The sequence below is a fragment of the Drosophila busckii genome, chromosome 3L, assembly GCF_011750605.1.
Source record: "Drosophila busckii strain San Diego stock center, stock number 13000-0081.31 chromosome 3L, ASM1175060v1, whole genome shotgun sequence".
NCBI lineage: Eukaryota > Metazoa > Arthropoda > Insecta > Diptera > Drosophilidae > Drosophila > Drosophila busckii.
Window position 1 is genome coordinate 11,638,451 of NC_046606.1, and position 23,792 is coordinate 11,662,242.

General features: G+C 37.9%; 5 protein-coding genes and 2 non-coding genes across 9 annotated transcripts; 5 read left to right on the top strand and 2 right to left on the bottom strand.

The window, feature by feature from the left end:
* Positions 1-44: 44 nt before the first annotated feature.
* LOC108598589 (40S ribosomal protein S4) lies at positions 45-1,806 on the top strand. Its single transcript, XM_017985283.1, has 5 exons — positions 45-113; positions 351-609; positions 669-766; positions 1,047-1,218; positions 1,447-1,806. Exons 1-5 carry the CDS (start codon positions 111-113, stop codon positions 1,698-1,700), a joined length of 786 nt encoding a protein of 261 aa, XP_017840772.1. The 5' UTR covers positions 45-110; the 3' UTR covers positions 1,701-1,806.
* Positions 803-944, top strand: LOC117134821. The gene has a single exon (XR_004458868.1). It is a non-coding gene; the product is annotated as a small nucleolar RNA psi28S-3327 (small nucleolar RNA).
* On the top strand, positions 1,245-1,385 carry LOC117134822. The gene has a single exon (XR_004458869.1). It is a non-coding gene; the product is annotated as a small nucleolar RNA psi28S-3327 (small nucleolar RNA).
* A 188-nt stretch (positions 1,807-1,994) lies between the features above and the next one.
* On the top strand, positions 1,995-3,625 carry LOC108601142 (syntaxin-12). Of its 2 annotated transcripts, none has more exons than XM_017989070.1 (3): positions 1,995-2,111; positions 2,441-3,255; positions 3,326-3,625. In XM_017989070.1, exons 2-3 carry the CDS (start codon positions 2,580-2,582, stop codon positions 3,499-3,501), a joined length of 852 nt encoding a protein of 283 aa, XP_017844559.1. In that variant the 5' UTR covers positions 1,995-2,111; positions 2,441-2,579; the 3' UTR covers positions 3,502-3,625. The 2 variants fall into 2 exon arrangements, with proteins under 2 accessions (XP_017844559.1, XP_017844558.1); XM_017989069.1 differs by having other exon boundaries at positions 2,445-3,255.
* A 737-nt stretch (positions 3,626-4,362) lies between these two features.
* On the top strand, positions 4,363-19,202 carry LOC108601143. 2 transcript variants are annotated; one of them, XR_001915214.1, is made up of 4 exons: positions 4,363-4,542; positions 4,610-4,840; positions 7,472-7,790; positions 18,991-19,202. XR_001915214.1 is itself a non-coding variant. In XM_017989071.1 (2 exons), the coding sequence occupies exons 1-2, from the start codon at positions 4,449-4,451 to the stop codon at positions 4,825-4,827; spliced, it is 312 nt and encodes a 103-aa protein (XP_017844560.1). In that variant the 5' UTR covers positions 4,363-4,448; the 3' UTR covers positions 4,828-5,003. The 2 variants fall into 2 exon arrangements, 1 of the variants encoding a protein (XP_017844560.1); XM_017989071.1 differs by lacking the exons at positions 7,472-7,790; positions 18,991-19,202 and having other exon boundaries at positions 4,610-5,003.
* Positions 19,203-21,305: 2,103 nt separating this feature from the next.
* LOC108598210 lies at positions 21,306-22,070 on the bottom strand. Its single transcript, XM_017984827.1, has 2 exons — positions 21,538-22,070; positions 21,306-21,486 (listed from the first exon to the last, which is right to left on the bottom strand). The coding sequence occupies exons 1-2, from the start codon at positions 22,068-22,070 to the stop codon at positions 21,306-21,308; spliced, it is 714 nt and encodes a 237-aa protein (XP_017840316.1).
* Positions 22,071-22,280: 210 nt separating this feature from the next.
* Positions 22,281-23,147, bottom strand: LOC108598209. Its single transcript, XM_017984826.1, has 3 exons — positions 22,992-23,147; positions 22,508-22,929; positions 22,281-22,455 (listed from the first exon to the last, which is right to left on the bottom strand). The coding sequence occupies exons 1-3, from the start codon at positions 23,145-23,147 to the stop codon at positions 22,281-22,283; spliced, it is 753 nt and encodes a 250-aa protein (XP_017840315.1).
* Positions 23,148-23,792: the final 645 nt, after the last annotated feature.

Below are 23,792 nucleotides of genomic sequence, written 5' to 3' on the forward strand. Positions count from 1 at the left end.
TTTCTACAGAGCTGGTCACATCATTTGCAGCGAGATGGCAACGCCGTGCGCAGCTGTCATCTGCTTTGACAGCTCACCAACTTCCTTTCCTTTTTTACGTATCGTACGAGATGGTAAGGCTAAAAACATAAACGAGAATTAAATACATAGCCATCAACGCGAATAGCTAACAAAAACCTAGTGAGATGTATAATAAACAATGCCGCAAATTGTGCTTAAGTTGAATATGTGCGTATTTAGGCAAAAGTGTTTTTGATTGGGCAATGCAAATCGGGTTTATTGTTTGTTGTTTCGCAGTTGGCTAAAAGTATAAAGTGAAAAATGTCTAATGTGTAACTGTTATTGTGCAGGCTCGTGGACCTAAGAAGCATTTGAAGCGTTTAGCCGCCCCCAAGGCATGGATGTTGGACAAATTGGGAGGTGTGTTCGCCCCCCGTCCCTCAACCGGTCCACACAAGCTGCGTGAGTCGCTGCCACTGTTGATCTTCCTGAGAAATCGTCTCAAGTACGCTCTCAATGGCGCTGAAGTGACCAAGATTCTCATGCAGCGTCTCATCAAGGTTGACGGCAAGGTCCGCACCGACCCTACCTACCCATCTGGCTTCATGGGTAAGTAAATTACTGGAAAAAAATATGAGAATCTATGCTGATGTTTAATTTTCCATTAGATGTCATCACCATTGAGAAGACCGGTGAGTTCTTCCGTCTGATCTATGATGTTAAGGGACGTTTCACCATCCATCGTATTTCCGCCGAGGAGGCCAAGGTGAGTTTATCTCCTCATTGTGATGGGCCTGAGTGGGTGGGGGCTTTGTCGAAGACCGCTTGACGTTTGATAGTGCGACAATTGTGGTTCAAAACGAAGCCCAAAGCAATTTTTGATACGACGGTCTCTGCTTTGTGATTTTTACACAATTCAGTAACTTTTACGTGCAATTACAATTAAAAAAAAAAACAAGTTTCAGTGATTTAATGGCTTTATAATGTAGATTTTCTTTGCTTTAAATGCTGAATACTAAAATCTCGTTCTTCCTTTCTATTTGCAGTACAAGCTGTGCAAGGTGAAGAAGAACCAGTTGGGCGCCAAGGGTGTTCCTTTCTTGGTTACACACGACGGCCGCACCATCCGTTACCCCGATCCCTTGATCCATGCTAACGATACCGTGCAGGTTGACATTGCCACCGGCAAGATCACCGACTACATCAAGTTCGATTCGGGTAAGCATCAGCATTCTCAGTACAGTCTCTTGGCTGGTTCGAAGACCGCAATGTGTTAATTCTCAAGCTGCGTGGTTCAAATACATAGCCAAAAGCAATTTTTGTCACGACGGTCTCTGCTTTGTGATTTTCACGCAATTCAGTAACTTTTACGTGCAATTACAGTTCCATTCTATAACACAAAATATTTTGGATTGTTGCTAACATATTATTTTCATATATCTATAGGCAACCTGTGCATGATCACTGGAGGTAGAAATTTGGGACGTGTCGGCACTGTTGTCAACCGTGAGCGTCATCCTGGTTCTTTCGATATTGTGCACATTAAGGACTCTCAGGGTCATGTGTTCGCCACCCGTCTGACCAACGTGTTCATCATTGGCAAGGGCAACAAGGCGTACGTCTCGCTGCCAAAGGGCAAGGGTGTTAAGCTGAGCATCTCGGAGGAGCGCGACAAGCGTTTGGCTGCCAAGACCCACTAAATATGCCACGGCCTAGGGGACAAGAGTAATGAGGATTTTTACTTTTTAGCATAACTCTGTACGTTAAAGCTACGGAATATACATTCAAGACCGTAAAGAAAAAGTACGCTTTGTGTTTTTATTAAATAACATGCTCATCATGGTTTAGTACATTAAACAAATCAAATAAGCAAACCCTATGCTTTGGCGCCCTTTAAGTTCATATGTATGTATGACTATCGATAATTTTTAACATTTAACATGAGCAATGTAATGTTAAGCTAAACATATGTTAGTACTGCTGTCCATGTTAAGTGGCAGTCACTGTTAAGGCGAATCAAGAGTGGAAGAAAGAAAAGGCTTGCGCAGTGACAAATTTTGTTAAAAAAGAAATTGGAAATCGAGCGTCACGTCCGCTGAAGCAAATCCTAGGTAATTAATACTAATAATTGGAGGCCATCTAACTGCTGGCACCCACAGGCATATGCAAAAACCACCATAAACACTCTCACAGACACACACATACAGACGCACGCACACATGCAATCGCAGCAGCAAAAACAAATGTACACACACATGCATTTGTCATATGTTCGCTCGGCTGATAAAACCTCCAAGTTGAAGTGAATCATTTTTGTTGTTGCTTTTTGAGTTCGAGTTGGATTTGTTTGTTTGTTTGTGTAACACGAAGCGCATTAGTTTGTAGATAGTTGCGGTATTTCCTGCTTACATACATGACTAAAGTTAAGCTCTTTGCATAGACAGACAGTCGCATCAGAGAACCCAGCGTGGAAACACAGAACACACATTGAACCACATACACATACATACGCAATCATAAACAGACCAAGATAGTGTGTGCCCTGTTGCGGACCCAGAACAAGCGTGACCAAATTAAAGATGTCGCAGGCCTTGAACAATCCAACAAGCTCCAGCACAGTGCATCGTGACTATGGCGCTACGTCGAGTACCACGCCCGATGTGAGCTTCGCTGGCGGCGCGACATCCTCATCCAGCGGCTCCGGCTTCAGCCCCACAGAGTTTGTGTCGCTCAGCGAGAACATTGGGCACAACATTACCTCCATTCTAAGCAGCAGCAAGCAGCTAGAGCGGCAGCTGAAGCTCATCGGCACCGCCAAGGATTTGTCAACGCTGCGTGAAAAGATTCACAGCATCAATACTAAGGCGAACGCACGTGTTCAGACCACCAGCGTTGAGCTTCAGCGCCTGCAGTCCGTTGTGCGTTATGGGGATCGTCAACAGAAGCTGCAGCTGGATAAGCTTATGCGGGAGTTTACGCAAGTTGTGCAGAAATACTCAGAGCTGCAGCACAGCATCTCGCAGGCAACCAGGCAAAGCTATATGCAGGCGGCTGCTGCTGATCGGGAGGCGGAGCTGGCGGCCAATACGGAGCTGCTGCAGCAGCAGCGTCAGGAGCAGGCGGGCCTGCAACAGGAGTACGACATGCTGGTCGAACGGCAACGTCAAGTGCAGCAAATTGAAACCGATATGATCGATGTAAATGCCATTATGGTGAAGCTCAGCGGCTTGGTCGCCGAGCAGGCACCAATGTTGGGTTAGTAACAGCCACTCGCAGTTTCTAACTGTAAAACACTTTTGTTTACTCTTTTTTATCTTCTTTATAGATACCATAGAAACCCATGTTACTGGTACGGCCGTTGCTTTGGAAGAAGGTACCGAATATCTGCGTAAGGCTGCTGCCAGTAATAATAGCCATCGTCGTAAGATCCTGATACTTTTAGTGATTGCTGTGATAGTAGGTTTAGTTGTAACTGGCATTATAGTCAGTAAATTGAGTTAATTGTTTAAAATGTATAAACCCACACACCCACATATACACATTGAAGTTGCAAATTGTTCATTCAGTTTTGAATCATTGAATTTAATTTTACTTTTCTATTTGAACTTTTAAAATGTTCTTTCTAATGCATACAAGTGTAATCTTTTTTATATCTTATCTTTTTTATGATTCATAACTTTACTTAATTTATGCTTTTAAAATTTGGGTTCAAAGCTGACTGTTGCGTTTGCAGCTTTAATACACATACATAATTAATTATTAAAATTTTGTAAAACTATTTTTATAAAAGATAATGCATTAATCACAAAGTGAGTTAAAAAAGCGTGCGCTAAGCGAACAAAGACAACAAAACAAAAAAAAAGGGAGTTTAATCCGCAGCGCGTTTTAGTTTTTAGTTATGTGTATGAACAAAGTAATTACATATTATATATTTAAACATTAATACATAGATACCATACTTTATATATACAATACATATGTGAACGAAGATACCGAAATCATTTCAAACAGCATATAAACAAAAGAAAAGAAACAACATATATTCAACGCTTTTAAATGTTAAATTATTTCCTGTTAACTTCATTTTGTTTTCTAGTTAAGCAAGCTATTAATATACGTTGAATAATTGCCCTGTTCTTGGTTGATTGCTTATCGGTCTGTCTGCTTAAGAAATAAACACAATAACTTTATATAATCTTAAATCTGATTTCTTTGTTTTCAAAAGTTAAGAAACAGATGCAACATTTTGAATTTCGCGCAATTTGAACAGAAGAGCGATAACTTGTGAGCTGTTAACAGCGATAAATTGTAAGCTGTTAACAGCGATATATTGTCAGCTGTTTCAACAGCTGTGTTTCGCAGTTTCTCAACACTGCAGAGTAAAAAACGTGCGTTTTGCGTGGTAAATTATTATTGTTGTGAAAATTAACAAATAAACCAAATAAAAGATGCCACAGGGTAAATTTAAGAAGGCAAAGATGCCGGCGTCCATTCAAAACAAAAAGAAGCAGCAGAAACAAGCGGCGTTTACTCGGAGATCAAGTAAGTGTGTGAGATTGCGCCACCAGTTGCTCATTGCTTACATTTGTTTTGTTTTTACAACTTACAGATGCGCCCATACAAGCCAAGAAAGGCAAATTCAATGAAACACAAAAGATAAAGGCGGTTATATCGAAATCTGTAAACAAAAGCGTTGAAACTGAGTTGCGCTCCCGCGCCCATGAGGGCTACATACAGCTAAGCAAAGCCCAGGAGGCTGTGGCAAAGCATCATGCAACGAAAGCAGCGGCAGCGGCTGCAGCCAGCACTAGCAATGCTGCAGAATAGTCTTGTTAGATATGTACGTACATTTTAATTAACTGCGTAGTTTAGTAGCTTAAGAAATTGGCCTGCAATGGGCCTACATTAAATGAATACGTTTGTATGTGTGGCAATTCAACATGTAAAGCTGTTGCCAGGCAAAGCAAAGTACTGTTAATATACATATATACACTGAATTTAATCTCAAGAGTTTTAAATGACAGCAAATGCCATTAACTTTTACATAATTTATAGCTGCTGGCTACTTATTGCAATCAGTTTGTATTTGTTTAATTATAAAAATAGTTTGCAAACTAAGTTTGCTGTACTTGACACTTATTGGATGTTTTTGTTGCCTTTGGGGCATGTCGACTGCGCTCCCTCACTGATATTGAAACTAAAAAGTTGCTGCTGCAAATGAAAAGTAAAAGCACAAAAAAAAAATTGAAATGGAAAAATATGTAACTAACAATTTTTATTTAAGTTTCGCAACGTTTCGTTTGCTATTCAAATTTGCTTGCATTTGATGTGCTTTTAATTAGCCGCCAATAGCCAAGTGTAAACCACCCCACACACACCCGCATGCGAAAAATGCGCTGTCAATTGTTTGTTGTCTTTGTTTTTCTATGCTGATTCGTATTGCACTTTGATTCCGTTTCGCGTGCGCGCTCTCCCTTTTTTCTTTTACGCTTGTCAATCGCATGCAAATGAGCGCACGGTGACACTCACACCCACACAGACACACACATAGAGAAATGAAGGTGTGACTGGCGCTGGGTGCGGCGTGTTTTGAACGTTTTTAGTTTTATGCTGCGAAATTTAAGTGTCCTTTGCATATTCAGCAGCATGCAAATGCATTGCACTCAGCCTGCAATTACAACGCCACTCAAACAAAGAGCAAAGGGGCAGAGCGGAGCGGCAATAGCAGCAGAACATAATGCTCTTGTATAAACTAAATAGTGCATAGAGTATAAAATTTATAAAGTTGAAACAAATGAATTTAATTGAGAGAGCATTGCAGTCTCGGCTAGCGACTGCTGCTAAAAGTTAGCAATAAATAGCTGAATATATTTGTGCATGCCAAAAGGATTTCATTGGCGAGAACTGTCATTCAAAATATGCACCAAAAATTGATGTGCGCATTGTTTGGTATGCTGATTGATTTGCCTGTAGTTTTGGTGTGTCTCTCTCACAAGGCTTAAAATCTGGCACTTTAATTATAAAAGTCGCACACAGCTGTGCCACACACACACACACAAAGGATAATGCACATTACAAAAGCGGAAATCACACGACCAAATATCCTTTACATGCTGCTTTTCATTTAAAACATATTTGCACACTGTGGCACACTGAATGTCGAAATGTGTGCCTTGAGCAGCGGCAGCTTAAAAATAAATATTAAAAAAGAAAAAAAAAAACAATGCAAAGAACTATTTGAATATCGACGTGTGTTCATTGTCCACTGTGTCCAGTCGGTCTCTACCTGCTGCTGCTGCTGCTGCTGTTGTTGTTGTTGTCTCATTGTGTGCGAGGCGCGCATGTAAATTTGTCCAACTGGCTGCAAAGACAAACACTTGAAACGCTCAACGGTCGCCGCCGCCGGTTTGTGAGCACCTGCAGCACATTTTTCTCGTTTTTCAATTTTCCCCCATATAGCAATTTTGCATACAATCGCGTATTTTGATTTATTCCACAATGACATTTACATACTTTTGTCTGCACAAGTGTGTGTGTGTGTGTTTGAGTGTGTGCTTAATTTTTTGATTTGGGCGCACATTAAGTTTTTCCAACAGCTGGCATTGGTCAATTGTTAACTGTCAAAAGCACTTTATGGCCAAAAGTAAAAAAACAACTTAATTGTTAAGGAATTTTAAAAGTGCCACATACCATACACATAGCTAAGTTCACACAATTAAATTAAATGTAGCGTGCTTATCTTTTTAATTAAACTTTTCTCAAAATACATTTCAGCACTTGCATTAGCATTTCAATAGCTGCTTAGTATGCGTTTGTTACAGTTTAAATTGCGGCTTATGCACAATTTTTTAAACTCGGCTCTGTTTTATGTAGCGCAACGAACTTGACTTTGATATCAAATTGTATCTACAACTTCAATTTAATTATAAGCCAAGCAAACGCAACACGCTCATCAAAATTTCTGCTCGCAGGTGCAAATGCAGCACACATAAGAAAAAAGACTACAAAGTCGACAGTCCTGAGCGGCGACGATCCCTGCGCTCATTTTCGGTTCCACATTATTATTATCCACGGCTACCGCGGCGCCCGCCCCTGGCTGCGTTACCTGTTCGCTCTGCTCTGCTCTGCTCCGGTCTGGTCAGTTTTGGGGTTTGGCTTATTGAATGGCTGGGCTACAATTCATTTGCAAAGCGTATCCAAAAATGTTGATGGGATTATTATATGTTGGCTGGGACTGCAGGTGGAATCTCTCGCATGTGAAGTGTAGCAGGTCTTTATCTTTTTAATATGCTGCATTGCATTGTGTTTTGCTTAAGGCATTAATTTATGTATTAAGTAAAAAGTTAGAAATCCGTGTGGACAGGTGAATTTCCCAGCGTCAGCAATATAAGCTATAATTTTTATATAGCTATAGTTTTTTTTTTGCTTACTATTTGTTAACGCATATAATAAATATTAATGTTGCTTGCAGTTGCAGTTTAACTTCCGGCGGCTGCTAAAAACGGAAGAAAACAAAATCTGTTGCGATTGCAAAAAAGCCTGCAGCGGATGTTGTCAGTGGTGCGCGCAGCTGCCTGCCAAACTGCAATTGTCATCAATACGCAGCAACAACAATAAAAGGAGCAACAACAAATAACAGGCTAAGGACTACAAAGCCAATTCATAAAAACAAAAGCAAAGCGCGTTTTTCCATAACGGATGTAAATAAACCACAAGAGATCGATTACTATACGCAGGACTCTCGCTATCTCGCCTGCCTGCTGCCAGGACAACAACAGATGCGCAAACAGGTAAGCACCTACCATCATATGCAAAAATATCAGTTAACTGCAGTCAAGCCAAAGCAAAACAAATAACCACAAAAAAATCAAAAAAAAGTAGTAGCCAAAAATATGATGAACTGTTGGGTTATAGCGCAGACTTTATAACTAAAAAAAGGCAAGTTTATATATAAGTATAAATTTTATTTTGGTTTATGCATTTTAGTTGCATGTGTTAAGCTTGAAGTTAACACTAAAGATTTGACTAACTAACAATTAGTTGCAGCTATGAATGACTTGACTTCAATTTTATTGAGTTTGTCTTAATGCAAAGCTTTAATTTCAAATGAAAGCAAGAGTAAGTTAGACCTCTAGCAATTTGCGAAAGCATCTTTGCTATTTATTTTAGCCATATTCGAAACATTCTTTGAACTCTTTCGCTTCAGTTTGTTGCATTTACTTATGAAAGATTCGAAAGATTCTTTGAGTTCGCTCGCTTCAGCTTGTTGCATTTATTTATGCAGCAAATTATAATGACTGCAAGCCTGTCATACGCATATCCTGCATATCCTTTAGCACTTCAACAAGCAGCTGTTGCTTTTACTCTTTGACAAGTGCTAAAAAATGTTTAAGCTTAAAAAACAAAGCAAAGCAGCAGCCACAGCCGCCGCAGGCTCAGTTAACAAAAAAGCAACAACAACAAGCTTAAGTCGAGCTCAAAGCTCATTAAAGTATTGCACCTGGTGCTTGGTTGCTTGGCCACTGATATCTTTTGGTCTTCTTGGCCACAATCGAGCGCAACTCGTTGCGTTTGCGTCTGCGCAAATCGAGCGACTAAACGCTTGAGGGTGCGCATATTGTGTTTTTTTTTTATATATATGAGATATAAAGTATGCTCAGCATAAATGTGTTGATATTATTACGGTAAACAGAGCTGATGCATTTTAAATTGATTTTAAGCTGCCAGCCAGCTACTCTCTAATTGAGCCTGTAAATTGTTCATCGGTTTTCGATTTTGATGAGCAGGCGATTTAGTTGAATGGCTTATTGAAATTTAAACTGAACTTAAATGGGTAAAAGTTACACACGCATTATTATTATTATGGCTTGACCCAATTTTTCAGCTGTTCGTTTCTTGAGAAAATGCAAAAGTCAAAACTCAAACTCAAACTCAAACTCAAGGTGTAAAGAACAAAGCCAGAACGCCCTACACGAGCACAAAGGCGGCAATAGCAACAGCAACAGACAGAGAGTAAACGCATTGCTCGGGCTATTGTTAAGACGTTATTAATCATGGCCAACACTATGGCCAAGGTCGGTAAATGTGTCTTTTAATAAAGTAAGCAGCTGCCTGCCGAAGTGCGCAAAAGTCATTTGAGATTCGTTAAAGCGAAATTACACAACGTTTTGTGGAGCAATTACCAGGTGTAAAAATGCTCAAGGGCGTATACTAATTGTTCGACTAGGTCCTGGCTCCTGGCTGTGTAACTTTTGCGAATTGCCAGACTGACTGCATGACAAATGCATTGGGCAGTTTCTACTCACTCCACTTTTCTCTCTCTTGTGCGCCGCTGCTTTGTCTGAGGTTTGATTTTCAATTGTTTGGCGACCTTTGTCGGCGCGCTCTGGGAACTTTTATTGAAAAGCATTGTATAGTCTTCGCTCTGGTTTGCTGCTATAGAGAGCGGCGCCTACTGAAGCGTTATTAATGTTGCTCGAGTGCAGCTCTAAGTGCCTCATATATGCGCCATGATTTGACAGCTGAAAATACGCGGAAAACTTTTGTTGTGCAATGAATTCTGCTCGGTAATCAAATCCAATAACAATTGAGAACATGCTGTGGCCAATTGCTTTGCCATTATTAGTAGAATAATGCGCTTGAAATTAATTAAATGCTGCTCAGTTGCAGTTGATAGTTGCAAGCTTGAGCTAGATTGCAGTTCAAAGGCTTTGATTGCGCAATAAGTTGAGCATAGGCAGCAATTAAACAATTTTTGATATATAATTCAGCTGAGTAAAAACAATTTTGAGCGAATTCGCAACCAACTTTAATTGCATATAAAATGCTCAAACGCAAGTTCAAACTAAATGCATAAAATCAAATTCATTTTTTAATAAGTCGTTCAATTAGATACTGCAGTATCTTCAGTTAATCAGCCTTTAAATCTATTAAATCTCTATTTATATTGCATATATGCTGCTAAATCAATTTTACTCAAACTCGATTTAACAAAACAAATTTTAATAATGAATTGTAAAGACTCAGACGCGAGTAGAAACTAAATGCATAAAATTCATTAAATGGCATGAAGCTGCTTACTTTAAATAAACTTTTCTGTTCTTAACATTAGTTATATATATAATTCTTGCTAAATCCAAAGTCTTTAATTCTATGTTCAAAAAAATTCTTTGATATAACAATTCGTTTATAAAAGTTATAGCTCTGCTTACTGCTTACCTTTTTTTTATGAAATACTTCGATAAAACCTTTTCTGTTCTTGACAATAGTTATATAGCTAAAACCTTTAATTATTTTATTCTAAGATCGAACCTTCTTTTCATATATCAATTCGTTTATAAAAGGTAAAGCTCTGCTTACTTTATTTTATGCAATACTTTGAACAAACTTTTCTGTTCTTGACATTAGTTATATATATAATTCTTGTATAATAGCTAACTCCAAAGCTTTTAATTCTAAGATCGAACATCCTTTGAAGTTTATTTTAATTTGATATATCAATTTGCCTTCTTTATTTTATGAAATAATGCAAACAAAGTTTTCTGTTCTTGCTAATAGGCATAAATCTAATTTTATATTCATATATAATGTATAATAGCTAAATTCAAAGTCTTTTGCTAATATCAAAAATACTTTGATATGCGCATTCTTTTATAAAAATTATAGCTCTACTGCTTACTTTATTTTATGAAATACTTTAAGCAAACTTTGCTGTTCTTCATAAAAGGCATAAATTTAATTTTATATTAATATAGCTAATAATAGCTAAGTCCAAATCTTTGGTATAACTCTTATGCTAATCTCAAAAATACTTTGATGTACTATCTTTGATATACTATGCTATTATAAAAGTTATAGCTCTTATCTAATAACAAAGGTTCTTCTTCTAGTTTGCTATGCAGCTTGTCTCAACTTATCATTGCCAACAAATTTCACTTTAATTTAGTTCTTTGTCATTATCTTTATCTTGAGCTCTGCTGCATAATTTGCTGTTTTGGCTTTGACGAAAAATCGAATAATTTCTAATCGCTTAGCTGCTTTTGCATCTTGGCTGTTGCCTTTGGCTTTGGCTTTGGCCTTTGTGCATGGCAAATGCAAAACACTTATCGAGTGGCCCAGAGCGGCGCACTATGGTTTATGGTTCTGATGCTATCGCTATCGCTATCAGGCAGCCGCATTAGGCTATGAGGCATTTCCTAAACTAAGTGTTGGCTTGTTCCGTTGCTGCCACAACTTCCTGCGCATTGTGGCTTATTTTTTGGCAAGCGTCTCATGTTGTTGGGACATGGGCTAAGCTGAGTATACCCTATGCATATGGTAGACTGTGAGCAAAGGGAGGGAGGATGCTGCTGCTGTAAGTCGATACGTGTGTGTGTGTGTGTGTGTGCGATATTTGGCATTAGTCTAAAATGCGGCTTGGCATTTAATTTCTATGTGCATTGAAATTTGAGCGTTAGCCACAGGTGTGCCGAGAACTGGAGACCCCAATGCAAACTAAATACACTTTGGTGTATTTAACAGTCAGTCAGTCGTTTATATATTCATTTTGCCTTTGAGAGTTCGCTCTTCGTTCTTCACATCAAATTGTGCGTGCTGCATGGCTGTCAGCTAAACATGATGTCCTGCCCCTCCCCCCCCTGTCATTCTATGACTGCTCTATATATTTTTACCTTTGCCTGTGTGACGCTTGACGCTCCTTAAAATGTCACGTCACATGTGGCGCTTGGCGCTCAGGCACTAATGGAAATTGTGGCGCAACCAACGCCAACGACGACGACGACGACGACGACGACTTCCTGCCGTGTGTAACTCAAAAATTTATGCTAAAAAGCACGCCCAACCCCCCAACAGCCAAACAGTCAACTCAGCAGTCAAGCTTGTGCCTTTTTGTTTTTTTTTTTTGGTAGACATTTGTATTAAAAAAACACAAAATTTGTTGTCGTTGATTTGCTCGAGTTACATGCAATTTTGCGATTACAACTTTTGACAGCGAGGCCCAAGTTAGGGTATTAAACAGTTGCTGGGGCAACCCCAGTTACAATCACAGCTTAGAACTTGTGTGGCAGGCTTATGATAATTGCGACGGCTTAGGGATTCTTTTTTTTATGTATCAGCTGCAAATGTAATTAATATTTAATGCTTATTTATTGTAAAAATTATATAACTAACAATAAGACAAGCCTGAAAATAAAGACAGTCAACTAGGCAATGCAGTTAGCTTCAATTATAATTTTTATAACTTCAATTTCAATAGGTTAGTTAAGTTTTTTATGCATTAAAGCGAATCTTTAAGTTTGCTAAATAGTTAAAATTTAATATTGTTGTAATTTTATATTTAAAACTTATGCAGTTCAAAGTCTTATGCATTATTCTGTTCGAAAAGTTTATTCAGTTTTAACTGCAACTTTCACTCATTCAACTTCAACTTGTTGGTTGTGCACACCTTAAACCGCAGATTACATATAAACTAAATATTGAAGCGTAATACTTTGAATTCAAAAGTATTGTAATATTTAAAAATTTAAGCAGCTCAATGAATTTTTGAGTATTCGCTTCTTTTTCCAAAAGTTTATTTTCACTTTATTCAGCTGCAACTTTTACTCTTTCAACTACAATTTGTTTGTCAATGTTTTTATGCATTAAATTATAAATTAAACTCAATTTTTCAATACTTAGACTAAGCTTTAATCATTGTAATAATTGTAATTTTTAACATTATACAACTCAAAGCACTTTAAGCATTTTATACCAAAAGTTGCTGCTGCTTTTTGCATTTGATATTCAACTTTTGCTTATTTGCAGCGCATTAAAGCTTCGTTTATTATCTAATTTGAAAGTTAAGCTTTTTGCAGTGAGTCGTGCTTTTTGTTGTGTGTGTGTGTGTGTGGCACGTGGCATGTTGCTGCTGCAAATTCACACTTAACAAACAACTGAGCTGAGCTGAGCTGAGCTGAGGTCTGAGTTGAGCTGAATGCTTTGGCTGCCCTTTGGCCTATTTGTATTTTGTAGCGTTTGTTTGCCTCTTTCTTTTTGTGCTTTTTATCTGTTGTATGGTCTCTATTGCATAATTTTTCACTTGTATCCTTTTGTGTGTGTTAACAGTTAGACACACACACACACACACACACATGCATACATATGTTTTCTTTTATGCACACACCCACGCAGCTGAGCGCTTTCAATCTTTCAGTATGTTCGTGTGTGTGCGAGTGACTGTTGATAAATTTGCTTAGATTATTATCCTGGCATAGTTTAACTTGCTGTTGTTGTTGTTGTTGCTGTTGTTGTTGTTATCTTTTGCCGTAATTAGTCTCGAGCTTGTTTGCGCCGCATTTACACAGAAAAGAAAAAAATGCTTTTTACGTTCGCCACACGCACACGCACGCAGGACGCAGGATAAACTGCACACATACATTATGCTATGTCCTGCCAGGCAGCCATCCTGCGTTTGGATAAGTGTGTACCTAGGCTTGGCAAATTGGTTTGCATGTTAACAGTGCAAGTCTATTTCCAATTATGAAGTTTTGTTTGCTGTAATTTATGTGTGTTGTGAGTGTTGTGAGCTAGAGGGTTGTTTCAAAAGTTTAGCTGGGCGTAGCTTGATAATAAATTGCACTAAATAAATCAAAGTGTGAGTGCATTTTAGGTAAACATAAAAATGTTGCATACTTTGGCGCGCAGCTTAGCTGCAATTTTTTGTTGCTTGCTTTTCCTACTAAATTTCTAATCCTGTCTTAGATCATTTGAAAAAACCGCCTCTCAAGCCTAAGCACATAAACTCTAAAATATTTGCAGTGTTAGCCCAACTGAATCTTTTGCTTTTGCTGCAGCTAAATATGTTGCAACATGCGTAAGGCGCTTAGCTGCGGCTTTGTTGCACCCTAAGCTGTGGGATTAAATTAGCAAGACTCTGCCGCAAAGGTAAAAGGTGCAGACATTGATCCTTCCATTCTTTGCTTTCTTCTTTGGGTGTGCACTGCATAAATTTGCACTCAATAGCAAATGAAAACCTCAAACCCGCCAAGTTTTGTTACACGCCTTTTACTCGGCTTCAGACCATCAATCATTTGTTAGCTTGGCCGTCAAGTCTGGCGCATTAGCATTTATGAAGTTGAAAAATTTTCTTTATTATTAGGTTTTGTTATTTTTTCCTGCTACGCTGTCTGTGCTGACTTTAATAAGATTTTCATAATTTCATGCGCTTGTGCATATTTGAAGTCAATTAATGTCAAAGTAGTTGGGCTAATCGATCAAAATTTAGGGTGAACTTAGACTTGCACTAGGCATATACATATATGAATGATGATGAGCCAGAATTATGCACAAGCAAATGATAGACTTTTGATTAAGCCCGAATAGGTGTTGATGTGAGCGATAAGCAGGAAGTTCTCTCATGTGTGTGTGTGTGGGAACTGCAGTGACAACAGCTAATGATTGTGGTCAATTTGATATGCAGTTCAGTCAGTTAAGATGTTTACGATAAGCTAGAAAGATGAAGAAAGCAGCGGCATGAAACTAATTTAAAGTTACATGGAGCTAAAGCAGATTATAATCAATTTTAATGTAATTTATAGAACTTTAAACAGAAATAAAAATAAAGTAACTAAAGCGCCAACTCAATAAAGAATTAAATATAAATTTGTATACAAAGAGCAGCAAATAACTAATAAAATAAAGTTTGTTGCTATAAAACAAAATTACTAATTGAAAAAATATGCTTATTATGTTCACTGCTATTTATTTATATTTTATGTGTTTTACATTTAGTCAAAGCAGCTATTTTAATGCGCCCATTACCGCAATCCTTGCCGATTTGCTAACTAATTGGAATTATTAATTTACGCTTTGGCATATCGAAGCTAAGCCCTATTTTCGGTTTGACACAAAAGCCGTTTAAAGCCGCAAATATACAAAAACAAGCGGCATTTAATTAACTTAATTAAAATATAAAACTGCAACAGTTATGCGTTGTCGCTGCCAATTTTTACAACAATAAAAACCAAGCTGGTAATTAGTTAATTTATAAATGTTTCATATAGTAAACTGCTCATTTGTGTATTCAATTAATGTTCAGATGCGCGTGTCAAACTGGATTAAGCTCTAATTTAATAACTGCAACAAAAGCCACAGCAGCGCGCATTTAATTTTAAGCTGTCAGCATGAAAACAATAAAATAATCTAATTGCATTTTAAAACAAAAAAACTGTCAGCCGCATGGCTATGGATATGTTATGGATATGGATTGTGGACATTTGTTAACACATGTGCAAACCACAGCGCAGTGACTCAAATATCAAGTTGAAGTACTTGCGGCTAAGCTGTCAATTGTCAGGATAATGCATGTTGCCTTGCATTTAATTTATGCGCTGAGTGCACCACTCAAGTGGCTGCTGTCACGCCTGCGCGCAGCTGTGCGGCGACTCCTGCGACTCCTGTGGCTGCAATCTTAGACTCAGTTGCAGGCGTTGCCGTTTGGGGGCCAAGTTAATCACATTGTTGACTGCAACTGCAGCTAATTACAAATCAATTTGTGCCAGCCCCACAAAAAAAAAAGAAAAACTAAAACCCCAACAGGAAGCCAAAGCCACCTGCCTTAGTTTTTATACATTTCCACAGCTATAAATTAGCCGCAGTGTGGTGCAGTAAGTGCAACTTTTATGTCTGACTAGCAATTTAGACCTCAAGTCTGCAATTGGTAATGCATACGCTCAAAATTGTTTGTAGCTTATAAAATTTTTTTTATGCGCTGCTTTAACTTTTTGTTCTGCGTTCTTGTGGTTAAAACTCATTTATTTTTTTGCTTGCTAAACTTTATTAGCACTTATATATTTTTTGCTGCTTGTTTTTGCGCAACGCATATCCTTTTTTTTTTGTTGTCTTCTAATTATGTTTTTAACAAAAATCAAAGCAGGCGTAATTCGCCTCTCACCAAATCTCAAACAAAGTCCGTCAAATGCCAAGACGACAGCTTAAACAATGAACGTTGAACCGTTTTTAAGGCGGCAAATCGAATCAAAGAAACAAGCAAAATAATAATAATAAATAAAGAAAGGAGTACAAAAACCAGGTAGCGCTACATGCGAACAAAGCGCTGAAAGAAGCGGAAAAAGCGATCAAAGAGGCGAGCAAGCAAAAATATAAAGAAAAGAAAGAAGTGCCCAGCGCTCTGTGCTCAAACAAAAACGCGAGGCATCAACACATGTCCTGGCCGCAGTTGTACTTCAACTTCAACATGTATGTGTGTGTGTGTGTTTTGCGGGCAGCTTAGCAACCGTACGCACATCATCAGCATCAACATCATCATCATCTGCTGCTGCTGCTGCTTTTGTTGTTTGCGGTGTCTTAAGCGCTTTAAGCTAAATTAAAACATTTCACACAGCAGGCGTGCCGAGCTTTAGTTATACACTTCTCTCTCTCTCTCTCTCGCGCGCTCTCTCTCTCTCTGCTTGTTATGCAAACATTTGCTACATCACAACAGTTTAAATGTATTTAGAGCTACTCACAACCTTTGTTTACAAAATTTTTATGTTGATTTAGGTAAATTGAGCGTGCAATCAAATTTAGTTTATTTTATGGTTCAACTAAGTTGTTTGGCTAGTTTACAAGCATTTTGTGTTGCACAACAAATAAATACACACACATGTATTTAAATATTATTATGCTAAGCCTTAGTTTAGTTTCGACTCTGAGTTCAGAGTTTAGTTTTGTCTGCAATGAAATAATTAAATAAACAATTTTGCTTTACCTGTGCTAATATACAAATTATAAAACAAACTTTATCTGCTTAAAATATAAAGCAAACTTGTTTGCTCAACTGTATTTTGCACTTAATTCACTTTGTTTTTAAAAGTTTGTTCTATTTTGTGCATAACTAGGCTAAATATTATTTTAAGGCATTCATTTTAATTATCTATGGCATAGCAACATACATTGATATACAGCAATCAATTCTGATTTGATTTTGCTTTTTAAAGTTTGAAAATATCAGCGCCGTATTGATTTTCTGGCCATAACTTTGCCAAATAATTTTTTCAGTAATCAAATGACAACAGCATTTATGTATTTAGAGTCCTATGTATTTAAATATGCATAACACTCTTAAATCTGATTTTTTCTCATTAAGTTACAGCTGCTCAAAGCTTGAAATTTAAAAACAAAAGCAGCCAATCTGCATTCGTTTTTTTTCGTAATAACTAATTCATAAATCATTCGATTCTTAAATGTTTTACCTTTTTACTCTCGTATTGCTGCTAAAAACAAAGTTGCATCATTACATTTTGCATTTTACAACTTTTAATTTTTTCGCATTTTTGAAATTATTGCAAGGGGTAACATCACGTTTTTTGGCAAAATCGCAAAAATGTTAAAACTTCAAAATTTGAATATAGTTTAATTAAAATACGTCTTATCAGTCTAACAAGACATGAAACTCTGAAATCGGACGACATTTAGCTGATTTATGGCTTATCAAAAGTGCAATATTTCACAAAAATTTGTCTTATCTATTTACTATTTTGTTCATAGCTTCGCCAAATAATTTTTGAAACATACATATTTATGCTCATTTTAATGATGCTTTTCACGTCAACATATGAACGTCTAAAACATTTGAAAACATTTTTAGCCGAGTTATAGCTTCGCAAAGTTTGAAATTCAACAGAAAGTAACTGTTCAGCATTGGATTTATTGCCATAACTTGGTGTAAATAATTTTTTCAATAATCAAACACCACAGTATATGTTTATTTAGTATCTCATGAGTAAATTAAGCCTAAAAACACTTCTGTGCGATTTTTTTTGGCTGGGATATAGCTTCTCAAAGTTAGAAAGTGATAAGAAATGAAGACGCCATTAATTTTTGCAAAAATTTAAAGGGGTTACATCACGTTTTTTGGCAAAATATCGAAAATCCTAGATTTCCCAAATTTGAATGCAGTTTTATTCTTATGCATCTTACGAGTCTAACAAAGTGTGAAACTCTTAAATCAGACGCCATTTCGCTGAATTACAGCTTAGTAAAGTTGGAAATTGGACAGAAAATTGTCTTGTTAGTTTACTATTTTGTGCATAACTTCGCCAAATAATTTTTATATCATACAACCTTATACTCCTTTTAATTGTGCTTCTCACGCCAACAAATTGACGTATAAAGCATATGGATCGGATTTTTTTTAAACTGAGTTATAGCTATGCAAAAGTCTGAAATTATACACAAAAAGTTACTCTTTATTTAGCATTGGTTTTCTGCCAATAACTTGTCAAAACAATTTATTTGTTGATCGCTAACATAACAGCATATGTTTATTTAGTACCTCATGAGAAATTAAGCCTAAAAACACTTCTGGGCGATTTTTTTTGGCTGAGATATAGCTTCTCAAGTCAGAATAGTGCTAAGATAATGAAGACGGCATCATGTTTGGACAAAAATTTGCCAAATATCTAAAATCGTAGAAATTTTCAGTTTAAGATGGCAGTTTTTATTCTTAATGAATCTCACGAAGTCCTAGCACAGGCTTGGAACTCTGAAATCGCATCAGTTTCGCTGGAATTACGACTTATTCCAAAGTGCGATATTTCACTAGAGAAATTGTCTTGTTTGTTTTACTATTTTGTTATAACTTCTCCAAATAATCAAAGTTTAGAAACTGAATGACGAAAATGAAGACGGCATAATTTTTGGCAATTCAACAACATTAGCAACCATTGGTTGCTTGTTTTGCACATCAGCAACATAGGATTGCTTCTGTTGTACATCAGCAACCAAAGATTGCTTGTTACCAACAATCGTTGGTTGCTGATGTACAAACAATGGTTTTGATTGTCGATGTACAACGCAGCATTTTGTTTTTGATGTAACAACCTTTGTAATGATGTAACTTTATATGTAACAAAATCAAATTGGCTGCATTGGTTTTTGCCATAACTTTCTTATACATACGTTATTTATAAATCAAATAATATATAATTAATACATTTATATTTTATTCTCCAGCTCACTGCAAAATGTGTTTGTTGCAGCGAACGCACTGCATCGGTCAGAACTTCATTATGGACGATATAATTCGCCTACTACAATGGAGTCTACATCCTGCACAGATACTGAAGCCATCCGGATCCATGGCTTAGGACTACAACATCAGATATCAGTGGCAATAACAACAACAAGAACTGCGAGTCCTGCTTAACGAGATGATGATATATATATAGCTATAATTTTATTGTATGTAGCTATAATATTGTTTGTATGTTTCTTCGATTGTATTTATTTTATTTGTATGCTATCTATGATATAATATAATATAATTATAATATGAAACTGTATATATATATAATGTTTATCATTTAGTTTTAACGCTTAGCGGTTAAATTATACAAGTATAACCAAAACTGATTAAGAATAAATAATTCATTTTATACAACGAAAACAAATGACTTCTTGTTATTGGGTGGGTCCTGCTCCTCCTTCCTATTTTAAAAGGACATGCATTTTTGTAATCCGGGGCATCCAATCAGTCGAACTGCATACCAGGATATCAAGGATCGTACAAGCAAATTTTGGAGCAAGTTCGTTGCTTAAGTCTTTCTTGTGTACATTTTATGTGCCCAAATGTTTTTTAGCTCCTGCTCCTTCGATATCCTTCCAATTCGAAAAGGGCATGCATATTCCTGATCCTTGGCATCGAATCTATCGAACTGTATACCAGGATATCCAGGATTGCACAAAAAAATTTGCAGGGGGTTGGTCGCAAAAAATTTGGCCAAAAAACACAAAATGTCCTTTTTCTTGGAAACTACAAGGACTACAAGGATGTCCTTGTGGTGTCCAAGTAGTGTTCCTTGAGAGCTTTCAGAATTATCATGATAAATGACGAAAAGTCCTACAGGAGCCGAGAAAAAACCGCATTTCTGTGAAACAAAAAACATCCGATATCTCCACATTCTTGCCAGATCAGGACGAAATTAGTGCCAAGCGAAAGAACATTTTAGTTTTGGCACTTTTGGATTGCTCGCCGAGACCTCCGCGAGCTGAAAAATTATATTAAGTTGAATGGATAATAAGTATGACCCCATACTTTTTGATGCAGACGAATAAGAGGTTTCGTTCTGTTGATTGGCCGCATAATCCAAAAAATTTTGCGAAATGCGGCAGGATACGTGCTCCCGTTATGGCCATTTTCCTACAGGATTCCATAATGGGTCCGCCATAAATTCGGAGCAGGGAGTGCAGGTGCTCCTCGTCTTCTTACTCTAACTCTCTCTCCTATCGCCTGCTCTCTCTTCCTCTCTCTCGTCTCTTCTCTTACTCTTAAACTCTCTATATTACTCTGTCTCTCTTACTTTAACACTCTGTCTCTTACACCTCTTATCTATCTCTCTCTCTTACTCTTAACTCCTCTCTTGCCTCTTTAACCTCTACCTTTCTACTCTTAACTCTCTGTATACTCTTATCTTCTCCTCTGTCTTACTGGCTTAACTCTCTCTCTTACGTCTTAACTCTCCTCTATTACTTCTCTCTACTTAACTCTCGTCTATACTCTTAATACCTATCTCTGCCTTATTACTCTAACTGCTCTCGCCCCTACTCCTAACTTCTTTTACTCTCTCTCTATTACTCTTGTCTCTCTTAATCTTAACTCTCTTCTCTCTCTCTTACTCTTAACTCTCTCTCCTACTCTTACTCTTTACTCTCTCTCTATTACTCTTGTCTCTCTTAATCTTAACTCTCTTACTCTTAACTCTTTCTCTTACTCTTCTCTCTCTCTCTTTGTTACTCTTAACTCTCTTTTTTGGTCTTAACTCTCTCTCTCTTACTCTTAACTCTCTCTCTTACTCTTATCTCTCTCTCTCTCTCTCTTTCTCTCTCTTACTCTTATGTCTCTCTCTCTCTCTATTACTCTTATCTCTCTCTCTTTCTCTGTTTCTCTTACTCTTATCTCTCTGTCTCTCTATCTTACTCTTATCTCTCTCTCTCTCTCCCTTACTATCTCCTACAACTTTTCATTTTGAGTAACATTCTTTTTATTTGGCAGCAAGTATACAAAATGTGTACATTTTTTTATTTCAATTAACACAAAGAGTGTTATTATTAAATACTATACAATACAATTAAAAAAAGTAAATTATATTAACATAACATATATAAGCAGTATCAGCAGATTAGTTTAAATATTGTTATTGTTGTTGTTGCATTGTTCTAAATTAAATAGCAAAAGCTTTGATTGCAGCTCAACTGCGCAATTTATATAAATTAAGTTTAGTATGTTTAAAATTTTAAGCTTTACATAAAGTTATAGAAACTATAACGGCTCAGCCCAGCATTTTGAGAAACTCGCTGCCCAAATGATGCACATCGCTGAAATGCTGCAGCAAGGACTTTGGACAGTGGGTATAAAGCTGATCGCAACTGATGCCAGCAACGCCCAAATGCTCTGCTTGCAGATAATCATTGTCTGTATGCTCCGAGAGTGCATCCTTGGAGGTGGAAGGCCTGCAAGCAATCTAAATTAGTTAAATTTCATAAAATTTATTAAATACTTACGTTAGCACTATATGTAGCAGTTCGCCCAGCAAGCCATTGCGCTCATCAAAAGGCGCTGCGGCGCTTTCGCAGATGCTCTTGAGCACACACTGCCTGCCATTGAGTTTCATGCGTAGAGCGAGACTTTCAAATGCGCCATAGACTGCCCAGCGATAGCCTTGCCAGGGCTGCGTTAGCTCATCCAGCCAGCTAGTAGTGACGCCCAGCTCTGCATCGCTTTTGAGCAGGCTCTGCTGAAAGATGCTGGCATTGCTATGAAGCTGTCGCGACTCCTCGTGCGGCATAAACTTGTTGCGCAGCTCCTGCGCACGCATGGGCAAACGATAATGCGCCTTGAGCACATAGCCTGTGGTTATAGATTCTATATGCAAGTCATCTACGGGTATGCCAAAGCCTGCAATGAACTTAAAGCGCGCTGGATGTGATCGGGGATATATAAGCGGCAGCCAGCGTGCCTTGCGCACTAACAAATCGCGCTCGTTGTAAGTAAAGTTGGCCACAGTTTGGCTTAAACAGCACAAACTAAGCAGCATTATAGTTTTTAGTTGACACATTGATCTAAAGCTGCGCGCTGTGCTATTTAGACTAGAGCAAAATTTGCAAATTGGCTTAAAGCTAAGCTTAGTTGCTATAAATTGTTATAAGCAAAAGCGCAAGTGTTAATTTTTTGCTGGCCCCAATTGGCTCAAAACGGTAAACGATAGTGCTCGCGTTCTATTAATTAACACTAGCGTATAGTGTAACTAAATATTTATTAATTTATCTAGATTGTCATGCATTTCACTAAAATGTTGCAACAAGCTGCGGCGACATTCCTTGAAAACTCGCTCACAGCCTGCGCCAGTTTGTCCAACTTTTTCGGCATAATAATATTCATTATCTGCATGCTCCGATAGCTTGTCCACAGATGAGCTGGGGCTGTAAAATATATATATAAGTATAGCAGCATATACAGCTAAGCGCTACTTACGTTAGCACAATATGCAGCAAATCGCCAATGAGTCCATTGCTAAAGTGAAAAGGCTCCTCGGCTGCCTCGCAAATGCTTTTGAGCACACAAATGCGCCCCTGGTAGCCCAGACGCTTGGCCAGCCCTTCGAGCGCTTTGTACACAGTCCAGCGATAGCTGCTCAGCACTTTATTTGTGCGTGTAAACAGCTTCTTGGTGCTCTTGCCCAGCTCATCGGCGCCTACCAAAAAGTTTTCAAACATGGGACGTTGACGACGCGCGCCCACCGAGCCCAAGGTGGGCACTTGGTTTATGGGCAGCGCTGTGGGCGTGCGCAGATGATCCGGCGTCTCAGGCAGCCAATACTCCGCTTTGAGCACATAGCCTGTGGTCACCGCTTCATACTCCAAATCCTCCAGCGGTATGCCAATGCCGCCTATGAACTGCAAACAAAGTCGGCATTAGTTACAACTTTCGCTGTCATTGCAAAGTTCAAAGCCCGCACCTGCACACGCGTGGGCGAAGTACTTGGAAATATAAGCCAAGGTATGGGCGTGCGTTTGCTACGCGCATGTTTGGATAAGCTGCCAGAGTCGGCGGCAGCTGCAAGTGGCAGCAGCCACAACAAACTGTAAACACTTAGCGCCGTTCTCGATTTCATTATCTCTTAAATTGAGCTGCGATATACTAAAAATTCACGTTCCTAATGCTTTGCTTAACAGCGCGCTACTGATGCTCGCTGCATATCAAAAAAAATTAAAAGCTTCTTGGCGCTCAGTCCAACGCCGTTTGCTATCAAATTTATTACGCAAAGAAAGAAAAGAAAGGCCTAAGCCTAAGTTCTAGAAATTTCTTCAATTAACAGCAGACTAATTGATGCGCGTTCCACTCTGCGCAGCGACAGAGACTCACGCTAGTTCACTAACTTGGCTAGGTCATGCGTAAACTGTGTCTAACTTGCATATTCCAGTTATGACTGCGATATTTATGCTGTTGCTATGCAGCAGCGCAAAAGCGCAGCGCAGCTGCAAAGAATTTTCAGCGAAGAAAGTGTTTGAGTTGAGCAAAGCTGTGAAATGCAAGCGCATAAAATATTTAAAATTCTTCATTTTGTTTCTAATCATATTTTATTTTAGTTATAATCATAAGTACATTAACTTTAGTATTAAGGCAATTTTTGGCATAGCATATTTTATTATATTATAAAGTCTGCTTTATCTTTAAGTATCTACAAAAGTTAAATTTTAGTTGCAATTCGTAGTCAGTTTAAGCTTCAAAGGTTTATATGGCTATATTGTATATATTG

Bases quoted from the DNA above. Each gene is read 5' to 3' on its own strand.
- LOC108598589 (XM_017985283.1), top strand. The intron at 610-668 runs GTAAGTAAATTA...ATTTTCCATTAG, and splicing joins CTACCCATCTGGCTTCATGG to ATGTCATCACCATTGAGAAG. The intron at 1,219-1,446 runs GTAAGCATCAGC...ATATATCTATAG, and splicing joins CTACATCAAGTTCGATTCGG to GCAACCTGTGCATGATCACT.
- LOC108601142 (XM_017989070.1), top strand. From the start codon at position 2,580: ATGTCGCAGGCCTTGAACAATCCAACAAGCTCCAGCACAGTGCATCGT. The intron at 3,256-3,325 runs GTTAGTAACAGC...TCTTCTTTATAG, and splicing joins CGAGCAGGCACCAATGTTGG to ATACCATAGAAACCCATGTT.
- LOC108601143 (XM_017989071.1), top strand. From the start codon at position 4,449: ATGCCACAGGGTAAATTTAAGAAGGCAAAGATGCCGGCGTCCATTCAA. The intron at 4,543-4,609 runs GTAAGTGTGTGA...TACAACTTACAG, and splicing joins GGCGTTTACTCGGAGATCAA to ATGCGCCCATACAAGCCAAG.
- LOC108598210 (XM_017984827.1), bottom strand. From the start codon at position 22,070: ATGCTGCTTAGTTTGTGCTGTTTAAGCCAAACTGTGGCCAACTTTACT. The intron at 21,487-21,537 runs GTAAGTATTTAA...GATTGCTTGCAG, and splicing joins CTGCTACATATAGTGCTAAC to GCCTTCCACCTCCAAGGATG.
- LOC108598209 (XM_017984826.1), bottom strand. From the start codon at position 23,147: ATGAAATCGAGAACGGCGCTAAGTGTTTACAGTTTGTTGTGGCTGCTG. The intron at 22,930-22,991 runs GTGCGGGCTTTG...CTTTGTTTGCAG, and splicing joins CTTCGCCCACGCGTGTGCAG to TTCATAGGCGGCATTGGCAT. The intron at 22,456-22,507 runs GTAAGTAGCGCT...TATATTTTACAG, and splicing joins TTGCTGCATATTGTGCTAAC to CCCCAGCTCATCTGTGGACA.